General features: G+C 32.9%; 3 protein-coding genes across 3 annotated transcripts in view; 2 read left to right on the forward strand and 1 right to left on the reverse strand.

The window, feature by feature from the left end:
• Nucleotides 1-682: 682 nt before the first annotated feature.
• On the reverse strand, nucleotides 683-6,035 carry LOC110998256. Its single transcript, XM_022266807.2, has 5 exons — nucleotides 5,839-6,035; nucleotides 4,580-4,725; nucleotides 3,952-4,063; nucleotides 2,938-3,027; nucleotides 683-1,637 (listed from the first exon to the last, which is right to left on the reverse strand). Exons 1-5 carry the CDS (start codon nucleotides 5,944-5,946, stop codon nucleotides 1,545-1,547), a joined length of 549 nt encoding a protein of 182 aa, XP_022122499.1. The 5' UTR covers nucleotides 5,947-6,035; the 3' UTR covers nucleotides 683-1,544.
• Nucleotides 6,036-6,150: 115 nt separating this feature from the next.
• On the forward strand, nucleotides 6,151-7,677 carry LOC110998263 (endoplasmic reticulum-Golgi intermediate compartment protein 2). The gene has a single exon (XM_022266816.2). The coding sequence runs from the start codon at nucleotides 6,270-6,272 to the stop codon at nucleotides 7,422-7,424; it is 1,155 nt and encodes a 384-aa protein (XP_022122508.1). The 5' UTR covers nucleotides 6,151-6,269; the 3' UTR covers nucleotides 7,425-7,677.
• A 1,133-nt stretch (nucleotides 7,678-8,810) lies between these two features.
• The window catches only part of LOC110998267, an 82,276-nt gene continuing 76,057 nt past the window's right edge, over nucleotides 8,811-15,029 (forward strand). Inside the window, exon 1 of the mRNA XM_022266822.2 lies at nucleotides 8,811-9,180. The gene's annotated coding sequence lies outside the window, so the exon portion shown is untranslated. The remainder of the gene's footprint in view (nucleotides 9,181-15,029) is intronic.

A 15,029-nucleotide genomic window follows, 5' to 3' on the forward strand; every position in this document is an offset into this window, starting at 1 on the left:
GTAAATAATACACCAAAACAATGCAATATGGAGAAAAGTAATTTGCAATTTAAACTGGCAACATTATAACATTCATTATATCAATTAATAGATACCAGGCCATAAACTCAAAAAAAAAATATCAATTATACAGGATGTAAAACTCAGAAAAAGTGATACTCTGTAATTTCTAAGAAATATAATTATGCTACCACGCAATTTCAAAGGAGAAATTGGGAACAAAAATCAAAGTCGAAATTGGGAACAAAAATCAAAGTCGAAGTTGGGAAAATAATTAACTATAACACTGTTTTGATGTGTAAGTGGTAACCATGGTAACACAGTACTATCAAAAATACACGTTATTAAATTAAAATTATACCTTAATACAATATATTAATGTAGTTATTAAAGAAATCAAATCATTGTTTAAAGAAAAGGGAGTGGTCAAGTATTACGTCACGAATTTTTTGGAGATTCTTGACCTCCCCCATATAACGCGCCGTAACATTTTTCTATACGCAATAGTAAAACGTTTCGTTACCACCCATTGACTATTTATACTTAGAAGTTACCATATTATATGGTGTAAAATATCGGAAAGTCGAAAATAATATTAACAATGACGCATAATTTAATCCCCGCCCCGCATCGTAACGATTTACCCCCCCCCCCCCCCCCCAAACTTGTTATGTTATACTAGAACCCTCGCAAAAAATTTCTTTTGTTGTAAAATGTATGTCGCTAGCTTAATTAGCCGTTCAATTAACAGCCTATAGCCATCTCTCATTTTTAATTTGGTAGAATTTCTGACAGGTTTCATTTCTGACATGTCAGAGATTACAAACCTTTTTGGCCGGGCACATTTTCAATTTCAATAAGGGTCTGAAATTTAATTAAGTTCGGTGTTCAACCATACATCAACTGGCTGAACATATTTCAGGAAGTTAGTTAAACGGCTAGGCTCATAATTGAACGCCTTATTCAGCTAGTTGGCTGCAACATATATTACTGTATGTCTTTATTTCCAATTTGCACAGAGTACCTAGAGACTTCTGCAAAGTAAAAGTACAAATGTAATAACTTTAAAACCCTACACAACATATACAGTGCCAAGTTTTTAGCGATAGATGGCGCTATAACAATTCAATAGACTCGCATTTGTCTACAAATTTTTGAATTAAATTGATATTTATCCATTACAAAGTAAACGTTTTTTCAACTATGAGTTACACCCTGTATACATTTAATAAGGATTAATGAAGCTTCAAGCTCTTAACAATGTATATAACATACTATAAGCAATAATTAGTTAAATTGGAATAAACTGCATACTTAATATAAATAGGAAGTTCAGATCTAATATTAAAATCGGTTCAGTAGTTTTGGAGTTCATTACAAAAATACAAATCTACTTTATAATTTAAAAAAAATATTTGTAATGTAATTAAAATTTAAAAAAAAAACATTAATTAGTTATTTGAAGCTTATAGTACGTTAATAAATCATCAGACATCAGTCTATACGTCAGGGGCGTCGTCAGACATCGAAGCCCCATTCCTGCGCTATGGCACTCTGAAGGGCACCACCAAGTCTTCATGATGTTCCACCCTCAGTTCGGAGATGGCTGCTGCGGCCTTCTTCACTGCATTCGTTATCTGTGATTAAAATATTTTTTTCTTGATTATAGTTATTTTCTATTTTTTTTTATTTACTTATTTATTTATTCATAAGAAGATTCACAGCACAATACAAAAACAGATGAATATATACATAACAACATGGGCCAATTATAGTTCACAAATAGTTCATTTTATATAAATATATATAACAAGAAGGTACCTAAACATTTCAAAAATTTTTAGTGTTAAACAAAACAATAACAATAAACAGAAAATGAGAATTTAATTTGTTGACAATGAAAATGAAAATGAAGTCAATACATTTCATTCATCCTGGTTAAAATAATTTTGTACCAGAGCTCTCCTTGCTGCCTCCACACTCCAAGCGAACATATCAATGTCCACCGTTGAGTTATTGAATTTGTTTGCTGCCCTAACCATAAAGTTCCTCCCTCTATAATTTGTGTTTACTCTCGGCACGTGCAATATGGTTCTGTTTTTTTTTATAGAACAAGGGGCAAACGGGCAGGAGGCTCACCTGATGTTAAGTGATACCGCCGCCCATGGACACTCAATGCTAGAGGGCTCGCGAGTGCATAAGTGTTTGTAATAAATGTTATGCCTATAGTATTGTCTTTTATTTACATAACTTTTACACATTTAAAGAAAAACACTTTTTAAAGTATTATAGTTATGTATTATTGTATTTAAATTTATAATTATTTGTACATAATTTTAAATTTAACCGACGTTTCGCGTGCTTTACAGAGTGCGTGGTCACGGTGACTGAAGACAAAGGTGTTAAATGTCAAAAAGTATTACAGCTGCAGAAAATGTTGTGTTATCTGTATTTATTTCCCCGGAGTTGGTATCGATAAGTTTAAATACAATAATACATAACTATAATCCATAAAAAAGTGTTTTTCTTTAAATGTTATGCCTGTCTGTCTGTCTAATAAAAAATCTTTATCGTTCAATTATAACCTAAGGTTGATGGTGATTATGTCAACAGTAATTATATATTTAAAAAATAATATGTTTATGTACTATCAGTTTTGAGGGCTTTGCTTACTATTGCTGATAAGAGAAGAGGTGAGAGTAAATTGCAGTATTTGCTTAGGTAATATATTTTTTTTCAAAAGCCAATTTTTTATTTATTTATTCATATAGGTAATAATACGTCAAAAAAGAAATATACATTAAATACTTCTAAGTTTACATTTACTGCCAGTTCTCAAATCATGGTTTGAAAAAAAAGGTTAAAATTTGATTTGATTATACACTTGAAAAACATATAATAGAAAAAAAAATTTATGTTTCAAGCTATAAGACTTACCAGCTCCTTATCTGCACAATCTGGTGGTGGGCCATTGAGAATTACTTTGGAAATGGTCGGTGGAACATCAACTAATAATTTTACAGGCATCTGAAAATAATTCAATATTAAAACATTGGAACACTGAACCCGAGATGATCAGTCTTCTGTGTCAGGATTTTTTTTGAGTCTAAGGTATTCTAGATTTCCAAAGATATTTTCCAAGCGCATACTATTTTTTGTGGATTCAGCGTGCGACTCTCATCCCTGAGGTCGTAGGTTCGATCCCCGGCTGTGCACCAATGGACTTTCTTTCTATGTGCGCATTTAACATTTGCTCAAACGGTGAAGGAAAATATTGTGAGGAAACCGACATGTCTTAGACCCAAAAAGTCGACGGCGTGTATCAGGCACTGGAGGCTGATCACCTACTAGCCTATTAGATTTAAAAATTGATCATGAACCAGATTCAAAAATCTGACGCCAAGACCACCACTGAGTTTTTTTTTTTACTATTTTTTGTAGGATAGGATTGTATATATGACTATGGAATCCCCATGGGATGCTTGACACCCAACTCTGTACCAGGTAAAGAAAAACCATATGAATTTCTTTACAGCCAATATCTCAGATTCTTATCATAAACCCATAGACTCTAAAGTAAAACTCATTAAATATATTAGCAATACGAGCAAGTTGTTTTGACCTTAGTAACTTTAACTCTTATCCCCGAGGTTCTAGGTTCAATCCCCAGAGCTCGGAATGTCTAAGACTGTGTATGGTTGCAAAACATTGTGTGTCATGTCTTAGACCTAAAAAGTCAAGATGTCAGCCACAAAAGGCCACCTACTTGCCTATTAGAAAAAACTAATGATCATGCAACAGAAATCGTAGGTCCTAAGTTTGTGTGGACATTTTCATTAAAAAAAAAACTGTAACCAAGATTTTACTGTAAGACTTAAGAATTTTTAGATGATTTTCCCAGACTTGACGGAGAAGCTAACACACAAAAGAAGTCAGTCAAAACAGCCTTACCGGAGGAGGTAGTGCTGCTGAGGCTGCTCGGGCTGTGTAGGCTCTCACTCTTTCACTATATGCATTAGCTTCTAGCGAGTACGGGCCTAGAGCACCCACATCTATTACATTACTGAAAAAGAGTTAAACATCTCATTAATAAATACCATTATAACGGTTTACATTGATTAGATAACAGAAAAACTTGTATCTGTTTTCTATAATTTTTGTTCTTTGCTAAAATAGTTGCATAAATTTTATGTACTATGCATTAATAACTATCTACTATAACACAGACCTACAGTCATACACTATTGTAAATTTAAACCATTATTGTATACATTTGAACACAAAATATTTCATCAACATTGATCCAGCGATTTTTTGTATTTATATTATATTATATTATTTTGTATGGTTATGTGTGTGGGTTTTGTTTGTAATAAATGTTATGATATGTCTGTCTATCCGACATTTAAGAGTATTATTAGAAATACACACACAGAAGTTTTATACATACAAAGATATTTTTACAATCACATTACTACAGAAGCAGATGCATCAAATGTTATATAAAGATTTTATTTTTATCCTACATTGAATTTTTATTATAATTTTATAATAATTCAATCATTAGATTGATACTCACGTAGCAGTCTCATGTAGTATCCTATTTAGAGCACTTTGCTCATCTGGTTTTCGAGGCGGTGTAGAAGCACACATGGTTGGAGATGGTGTTTCCTGGTGCTGCTCGGGGACCTCAAGAAGATGCGTCCTTTCATTAGGCACATTATCCTGGAATACCATTTAACAAATTATGATTATATTAAATAAGAAGAAAACCCCCTGGGGCATTACAATCACAACGAGACATCTGCTTTTTGCCCATATCTAGTGTCAATGGTTGTTTAAACTAAAGGTACATGATAATTCTTTTAGTTATTTGATGTTGTCACTTCCACAAATGCAATACAAGCCAATGTTATGCAAAGATTATAGTTAACACCATTTATGACAATCATATGAAGTTTGTGGTCATGCTATAGAATCTATATACTTAAATAGCAAATTAACATCTATACTATAGATGTTAATTTGCTATAAATATATCCTCAAGAATTGGTATGATGCTTTTAAGAATATATTCAATTTTAGTTATTAAAAAGTATTTTGTATAAAATGTACTTAATAGACCACAAGAACAATGTGAGTATATAACTATATCCACCTTCTGATAAAAAACACAATTCTGTAAAGGGAAATAAATTATTTAATGCACTATTATTGATAATACTGTAAAATAAGTTGAATTCATTCACATGACTCATTACAATATGTTTATAATAAAACAGTTCATTAAATACCAGTTTGCAGCAAAATATCTAGGTCTAATCAATTTAATTAAAACAGTCATAATACCTACTTTATAAGACTGGTTAGGTTACCTACTTATTAAGCAGATTAAAAACATAATTAAAATACCTTTCTGGTTTTATTGAAGGTATCTTATAAAATGGAGTATTTAAATGAGTTGAGGTGTAAGAAACACAGGCAAGTAGCCTCCCTACAATTGCTTAATTTAGTAAATGATGGTTAGCAACATAAAGTTTCTAAGTCCGTTTGAATAATTTATAAAATATATCAAAGTTGTCATTATATCTGACGAGGTACAAAAATTAAAATATGCCATAAAATTTATTTCCAGGTTCAATAGTAATGTAGACAGATAAAAAGGCAATAAACTGGGAAGTTACGATAACAATACACATTTCACTTTACACTGTTGCTTTTGTAATCGTAATTATTATTATAATGAATAATTTGTGCGTCACATACTCAGGTGTTGTTGATGTTATTATAATTTGATATATAAATTTATTATCACAAATACCGAGAGGTGAAATTTACCTGAGGATCTGAATCATTGTGGCATATACTATAGCAGCACCCCATGACTGCGGTTTTCAGGAAGTCGAAGCATGTATGCAACGCACAGTTTTCATCGTCTGACTGCATAAATGTTTTGTTAGTTTGAGGATATAAATAGAAAATTGAAAATAGCGTAAATTAAATTTTACAGCAAGAATCATCAATCAGTTTCAATTTCAATTTTCACCATTTGACATTAACAAATGACATGACAATGGGTTTAGGGTTATAACTATAATACTCGACGACGTGGATGTCATTTGTCTGTCAACTATCAGTTCTCAATTATAATATTATTTGACAATTGTCTTCCCAGCACAAACTGTTGAAGCACTTTGTTTTTCTTGTGCTTTCTAATTTGAAATTTATTGTTTTTACCTCTAATAAAACCTAGGTATTAATAAGGAATAATGATAAGATATCGAGGAAAGAAAAACGTTATAGATAAAGTAAAAGAGTTTGATGCATTTACAAAAGTTCCCGAAGAATACGTGGATAGTACGCCGGTGGGCGGGACGTTCTCTATCATAACGCTTTTTATCATTGTGTGCCTTATATACAGTGAAGTGACATACTTTCTAGATAGCAATTTAGTATTTAAATTCATGCCAGACACCGACATGGATGAAAAGCTACGCATAAATATCGATATAACAGTCGCTATGCCATGCTCTAACTTAGGTGCTGATATCTTAGACTCTACTTCACAAAGCGTATTTGGATTTGGTGAATTGCAGGAGGAAGATACATGGTTTGAATTAACACAGGAGCAACAAGATTCTTTTGATGCTGTGAAGTATTTAAACTCATACTTAAGAGAAGAATATCATTCACTATGGCAGTTATTATGGAAGAAAGGTCATGGTTCTGTCAGGGCAACGATCCCGCCGCGGAAAAATAAACCAAATAGAAGACCAGATGCATGCAGACTCCATGGAGTACTAACATTAAATAAGGTTGCTGGCAATTTTCATATAACAGCTGGCAAAAGCCTTCATTTACCTCGAGGTCATATCCATCTTAATATGCTATTTGATGATACACCACAAAACTTTAGCCATAGAATCCACAGGCTCAGTTTCGGGAGTCCTGCAAATGGAATTATTTATCCTCTAGAAGGTGATGAAAAAATAACAACAGATGAAAGCATGTTGTACCAATATTTTATTGAGGTCGTTCCGACAGATGTAGATACAACATTTGAATCAATAAAAACATTCCAATATTCTGTTAAAGAGTTGGAGCGACCAATAAGTCATACACATGGATCTCATGGCGTGCCAGGAATTTTTTTGAAATATGACATGGGAGCAATTAAAATAAAAGTATACCAAGAAAGAGAAAACTTACTTCAATTCATGTTAAGACTATTTTCTATTATTGGTGGAATTTATGTTATATTTCGTTTTTTGAATACCATAGTTTTGACATTACGGACAGCATTCCTTAATAAAGTAGCGCCTGATGTTTTAGATAGGTTAAGTGAAAAACCTCCTAAAGCCCATCCTTTATTAGTTTCAACAAATTTATTGGTACCTGATGGACCAGATCTGATTAGACAATGACAATTAGTGTTATACAATTAAGCATAAAATGAATTTGTGTATATAGATCTTGTGATGTATTATTTTGACATTTATTTATTTTTATAATTAATGTAATACAAAGCTATATATTGTTAAATTTGGATTCAATTCTTATAGTTAGGTATTTTGTATCCTCTTGTCATATTATTGCAATTAAATGTACAGTCATTTTATATTTTATTATTGATATTTATCAAACAATACAATTGAAAATATATTCTCTACAATTTTATAACTGTTTTTTTTATCTAAACTTTTATGAATTATTTAAAGTTTTTATTGTGAAGGAAAGGGGGCAGATTGTTAGTATCGTAAACGGTGTATATTTCCTACCTTCTCTATTTAACTAAAAATACGATAAGGTGGTCCTCTTCGCGCATTTCTCTCAACGCTCGACTGACATGCTGAAATGAGACAAAAGCGAGTTGCGTCTCGACTCGCCTCACGAGTCATAGCGGGCATTCTGTCTGGGTTGCCAACATTTTAAATTGCTGCATAGATTTTGGTAATCATTAGGTTTTTAGTATCTACGAACTGTATTAAAATAAATAGTCGGAGTAATTGTTCTTTATATTCTTAGTAGTTCTTTATATAATAAAAATGTCTATTAAATTCACCAGGAAGAGTTGTAGTGTATTTGTTATTCATTCATTTATTCTCAGCGAAAAAAATTATAATTATATCATAAAGATTAAATAGTATAACTACTATCTAAAAATTTATTAGTATTTGAAATAAAACATCATACATTCATCCCTCAACCTATTCAAACGTGTTGCAAATATTATATCCAGTTTTGATGTACCACTGGGGGTCAGGCACACTAGACTTATTAATTACGATTTTACCTTTACAGGGCTACGAAAATCAATGAAAATATATATTTTACACACTCACTCCGCTGCCTCTGCGACCAAAATTGTCTTTACTGTTCTTAAGGCGGATCCTGTACTAGGATGGCTTGATAAGAGTTCATGTATGGTTTCGTCACGAATGAAACGTATGAAAATGCTCTTTAAAAAAGAACGATAGGACGATTCAAAATAATCGGCTTAGACTTTTCATTATTTATCCTATTATGTAGTTTTTTTTTGTAATTTTAAATTAAAACAGAATTGTTTAAAAAAATTATTTTCATTTTACGTGTACAGTTAAATGGAAAAAAAATATAGTTTATTTATTTATTTATTAAGACTACAACATCATACTTATTACGAAATGTACTGATAATTTTATAAAATCTTCTATCTAATATGTACGACATTATATTATGTAACATAAGTTTTGCTAAAAATAGGAATTAAAAATAATAAACTCTATATCTTTTTAAAAATTCAAGTTGGCCACACAGTGCTCGGCGCTCACCAATCGCCATTCGCGCGGCGTCGTTGCCCCTAGGAGGAGTGTTGATGATTTTAAATTATTCCGACATCAAAAGTTTGGAACTTTTCTTCCGTGGCCGAGAGTTGTAAAAACTTCTTTATAACCTCAAATTATAGTGCGGTGCTTTGTGAGTCACTAGTTCAGTGTGTGTGAAGTGTATTATATTTTTTTGCAACGTAATTTACCGTTCCATTGTACGTTACTGTTTTGTTGAACGCGTAATAAGTTCGAGTAACGAGAGAGGGGCCGTATATGGTGAATTCTTGCGTGCATCGGCGAAAGTAGACCTTAAGGTTCAAAAGGACACGGCTGGCAACAACTCGAAACAACGCGTTTCGCGTTCAGTTGCGAGGTGAGTGGCTTTACCTACTTCTTTACTTTTCGAATAACAGTTAATATACTTATCGTGATTTCGTTTGGGCTCGATCAAAGAACTTTGAAATTTAGAATTACACCGACAAGCACAAGTTTCCATAACAACAACAATACATAGACAAGGTCGGTCACTAAATTTATTTTTTATTCGTTTCAGTTACTACTCAGTATATTAACTATAGAAATTTGATGTGAAAAAGCTTGTTGAAATCCTGGAAATGTTTACATTTATATCAGCCTATGTAAGCGTACAATATTGTCATTTAACGATGCTATGAAAATAACACATACATAAAAATGTAATTTAATAAGAAATACTCCACCACTTTGAATATCAATGGCACTTGAGTGTTTCTTTAAGCTTATAAGTTTAACTTGGATTCTCCTACATATTATGGTTATTTCTATCAGCTGAACTGTGTTGCCATTCATGTCGACTGTGGGTCAGTGCCCTATACCTGTTGCTTTGCGGTTCCCAGTCAAGCCGGTTCTCACGACGTCTAACACAAAAATATGTCGGGCTTTTTATTAGAGATCGGGGTGAAGATATTGTTTAAACCATAGATGCAAAGGTTATGTATTTATCGTCCGCAATATTTCCGTTCGTCTCGACTCTAAAACAATTAATTGTGGTTAATATGTGCAGTTTTTAACACGCTCATAATGCTAGAAAACTCGTAAATGCGTTGCCGGCCTTTTACGAATGGGCTCCATTGGACCCATTACGGGACTTTAATTCAGGCTTTTGCGGCTCCAATAATAGGTATTAAAGGTTTGTTTACGTAGTAGAAGCTTGTAAACATAGTCGGAAAAAATTCTACCTGAGTTGTCTATTCTCAGAGGGGTTGGAAAAGACAATAGTAGAATAACATAGATACGATATTTTTGAAAAACTTGTTCAACGTTGTGGGTTGTATGTGTAGCAAATGGAACACGTATGAAATTTATATATTTGTAAATACATATTAATCGTGGAGATGTCAAATACATTACGTTAACTAGTCATGAAATGCATGGTGGGTCTGTTTGTGGGGTCAGAAGAGAAATCAAATATAACTTTACCAGCCAAGTTTTTTGTTTTACAATATGTTTGTGAGAATACCTTGCCACATGACCTGGAATTTAATGCAAATAAAATCTTAATGTCCAGAAAACCCCAACATTTTTTTACGGAGCCTTTTTATAAGTGTGTGTAATTTACTTTTTTTAAAAAAAGGTTTTAGTTTTATAAGCACAGAATACGATAGTCATTGTAACGACAGAGAAAGTTCTAATGTAGAACGTAGAAATAGGTCTGTCAAAACTTTAAACATCGCTATTACCGAGTTATCTAATGGGTTTCCGCGTATCGTACGCTGTTTTCTTAAAGTCGTCTGTCATCTGTCATCGGTGGCAGCTAGTGGCACGACACGCGATGTGGTACACAGAAGAAAGTGCCTCAGAATGTGCACTTAGGTCGAGATTATAAGGGTGAGGTGAGGTTAGGTTAGGTTTTTTTTGTCATAGGAGTAAATGGACAGAACGCTCAACTAATGTTAAGTGATACCGCCGCCCATGGGCACTCACATTTCCAGACGGCGCGCAAGTGCGTTGCCGGCCTTAACTATTTTAAAAATTTGGTAAAAAAACTTTTTGTACAGGAATATTACATATGTAATATAGGATACATCGTGAGAAAACTGACATGCCTTGTCAAACTGTGTGTGTCAGGCACAGAAGCCCGTTGCCGTTAAGATAAATGATCAGAGCAGATACAGAAATCTGAAGTTTAGACGTGACAGATTAAAAAACTCATGACATAACGTAAACGATACGAACGGTCTTTGTTCCCACTACAAACAAGTCGTTAAGAAAGATAAATAAATGTTAGGTTAATTTGAAGCCCAAAATGTCGTAAGTACCCTCTTTCATTTATTTTACAAATCAAGATGTTTTTTTAACGTCTGTGGGGTTAAACAGCATGCCACCAAATTGTACACTATTGCCGAGTCATGAAAATATGTAGAAAAATTCGACAAATTTATCATAATTAAATAGTCTGCTGTAAAAAGTACATTTTAATAAAAAATATTTTAATTGCTTACTGCATTTTTATTTACATTAATCTATAATTATAACGCAATTTTGACCGCAGATTCACAGTTAGTTAATTACGCAATTATCTACCGTTATATATTTAACGATGTTATTGTTATGATAACCGAAAGATATGATAATGGGACAGTAATTTAATTTTTAAAAACTTTTAGTTTCCTAAATCTGGGAATCTTCATTTATTGTACCAGTTTGGTTCTTTCTTTCTTCACTTTTCTGGTCCTCTTGTGCCCCGTCCATTTTCCCTTTCTCTCTGCATCTTCTACCGTATTTACCATGGAGTTTAATTACACGTCAAGGGAGAATTAAAACCCACCAACGATATCCGTCGTTTCACAACTCCCAGGAAGTTTTTGCCGCGTACCACCACAATGGTGCACCAGCCCACTGAAGTATTTTCGAATCAATTCGACGTTTCCTTCAAGAACGTTCCAAAACATAAAAGACAAAGGACAGTTTAATTATTATTTTTTAATTATGGAAATACTTAGTGATAACTAAGTTTTTATTATAACTTTATGCCAATTTCAAGTAAAAGGTAGGGAAACGAACAAACACGAAAAGAAATAAAGAAACATATTAAAAGATAACAGTGGGACTAGTTAAAAACATAATATTTACATAAATATTATTATTAATTATGAAAGAAGATAATACAATAAAGGAAAAAGCAAAAGGCAGGAGATTTTAGTCAGAAATGGAACGTGTAGTATTTTTTTTATTGTATGTTAAATACCAGCTCTGAAGTAGGTCGTATATGTCCTTGGAACAGTTTTCGGCTTAACTTGTTTACAATTTCGTTCACACCTGTTGAATTGAATGAAATTTGGAATTTGTATTTAAACGAATATTTCTCAACACACTGTTATAGTTTCACCGTTATTTTTTTCTTTAAATAATTCAGTTGGAAATGTGTATATTATATTTCGGTCGGCCGAGAGCATTGAGTGACAGCGTACCAATTCTTAAAAGGCCGTCAGCGCGCTTGCAAGGCTGGCACTGCGAGTGCCCATGGGCGGCGGTGTCACTTAACACCCGGTGAGTCTCCTGTCCGTTTACATCCTGTAACATAAAAAAAAATCTTTCCTTGCTGACCACATGCTCAGAGCGATTAGTTACTGACTGAAGAGAGAGAGAGAGAGTATTTTAAGACTTTGATAAGTCTAGTTTCTGAATAATTATATATTTAATCTGGTATACTCCATTATCTTTGACATATCCACGCATTGGTGGTTGTAGATAGATAAAAAGCCAATAAAGAATCCTCTCTCCTCTTTTTAACTGTCAAGTAGGTAGTCAGTCGTCCCGAATCATACAGCACTCGCGAGTGCGTTGCCGGTCCTTTAATTGGGACGCTCTTGAACGACCCTAAGTTAAATTTATACTTGTGATAACCTCCTATATGTAAGACGTAATAAAACTGGCTAAAAACACTCTGCCTCTATTTATATCCGCGAGCTTTTTAGCTTCTTAAGTGATATAAACATAAGCTGTATATACTGATAGTACATAATGCACAGCCTCTTGAAAGCACTAGACTACAAGTATCCCGCATCCCGTCTATTTTGTGTCAATATGCTTTTAAGCAGCTGGTCGTTGTTATATGAGATTCTTGTCATTATCAAGTGATAAGGATATTTTAAGAATGTCGCGTTCAGTTAATACAATGTTCTCGCCTAGGCATATTTTAATATACTTAATATGGTGATTATATTAAAGGCTAGGTTCTTTTATCGCGTGGGCGTTCTAGATCATAAGTTTGACACCAATTCTAAATATCAATCAATCAAATCATTTATTATAATTAGACCAACTAAAATTTTGAACTTGCACTTTTGAACGTTAAATAAAATAGAAAGATTCTAGTTGCCCCTTCCAAATGGTTTCGTGTGGAGAAGAATGGGCAAGAAACTCTTTTAAAAAAGAATTTACAATATATTAGTTGTAATATTAATTTAATGTAAATTATTAATAGTAATATTACTTAGTTGAATAATTGTATGTGAAGACAGTGTATTCCCAGTATAAAATTACCGTATAGGTGTATTATTGTATTGTATACATGTTCCTCACATATTTACAAATTTTTGTAATAAATAAATAAATAATATTTATTTAAAATTTGGTTGACGCCGTTAGTAAGATCGTGTAGATGTTCTTCCTTGTTAAGATCTGTAAACGTGTTAGTAACAATGACACACGCCAGACATCGGAATGTCAGATCGCCGTGTATGGCGAATTTTTCCACATTACAATCTACCTTTGTTTAACCGTGCCGAGGTAAACATCGCTTTTTAGGCCAAACAAATGTTTTCTATACATAATGTTGTGTTTCATAATAAACTATGTATTCGGTTTCATGAATAGTTCTAACAGCTTACTTAATACATATTATTATACAAAATACTAATACAATACAGAAAGCCAAAACAGATTACATAGATTAACAAATTATGTATAAAGAACAGAAAACAAGCAAGCGCATTAAGACATTTAAAATAAATACAAATACATTTAAAAGCAACAAATAATACTAATAATTTAAAACTACTACTTTAAAAAAAATATTTTTCCAAGACTTTTGATATATATGGTAGTGGTACTAGTTTTTACGTAGACTGGTTTGAAAAAATAGACTCTTGGGCCGTGGGGTTCTAGTGCACAGCTAATTAAATTACCTGTGAGCTGGTGGTGGTGACATCGTAAACAGAGAAGAAATGTCAGTATTTAAGATACACTGACACAGGGACCAAACATTTTAAATTTGTTTTCTATACTAATATTATAAAGAGGAAAGGTTTGATTTTTTGTTTGTTTGTATGAATTGAATAGGCTCATAAACTACTGGACCGATTTTAAAAATTCTTTCACCATTCGAAAGCTACATTATCCACGAGTAATATAGGCTATATTTAATTTTGAACAAAAATAGGGTTCCGTAAGATATTAGGGTTTTTCGGACACAAGGTGTAAAAAATCAACCAAAAACGTTACTTATTTTGAGTACCCTGCCTAAACTATTAAAGATAGAACCATAAAATGTTCTAAGTAACTGTAGATCTTATAAATACCTACAAAAAAGTCCGCGACACACTATACCTATCTATGTCGAGTGAGGCACAATAACCATAAATGATATATGTACATGGCAAAACGACGTTTGCCAGTTCAGCTAGTAATTTTATATTTATCCATTTTTAACAACATATTATTGGTAATATGAAGGTTAAGAATATTGTAATTCATGTATTTGTGTGTGGTAATTAAAAAGCAAAAGACTAAAACAACAGAGTGGCGAAGAGTTAATTGCCAGATCTCTTCCGTTCTACGCCCTTGATTTGAGAACTGGGAGTAAATGTAAAATTTACAATTTTTTGACGTTCATAAGTGTACATTGTGTTACCTATATGAATAAACGATTTGACTTTGACTATGAAACTCAACTGCAATTAATTTAAACATTCTCCATGCGATAGAAGATGCAGAAACATCTCTACGCCAAGGGATGCAGCCGATAGAAGAGGTCGACGATTCGAACCGCTCTTTTTCTTCTTTTTTTTATAGAACAGTGGGCAAACGGGCTGGAGGCTCACCTGATGTTAAGTGATACCGCCGCCCATGGACACTCTCAATGCCAGAGGGCTCGCGAGTGCGTTGCTCTTCGTAATGTATAGATTTCCAGCACGAATACCTCAACGACAATGTAAACAAATACAGTATAACGTGACGGCA

This window comes from Pieris rapae, chromosome 23 (genome assembly GCF_905147795.1).
Source record: "Pieris rapae chromosome 23, ilPieRapa1.1, whole genome shotgun sequence".
Lineage (NCBI taxonomy): Eukaryota > Metazoa > Arthropoda > Insecta > Lepidoptera > Pieridae > Pieris > Pieris rapae.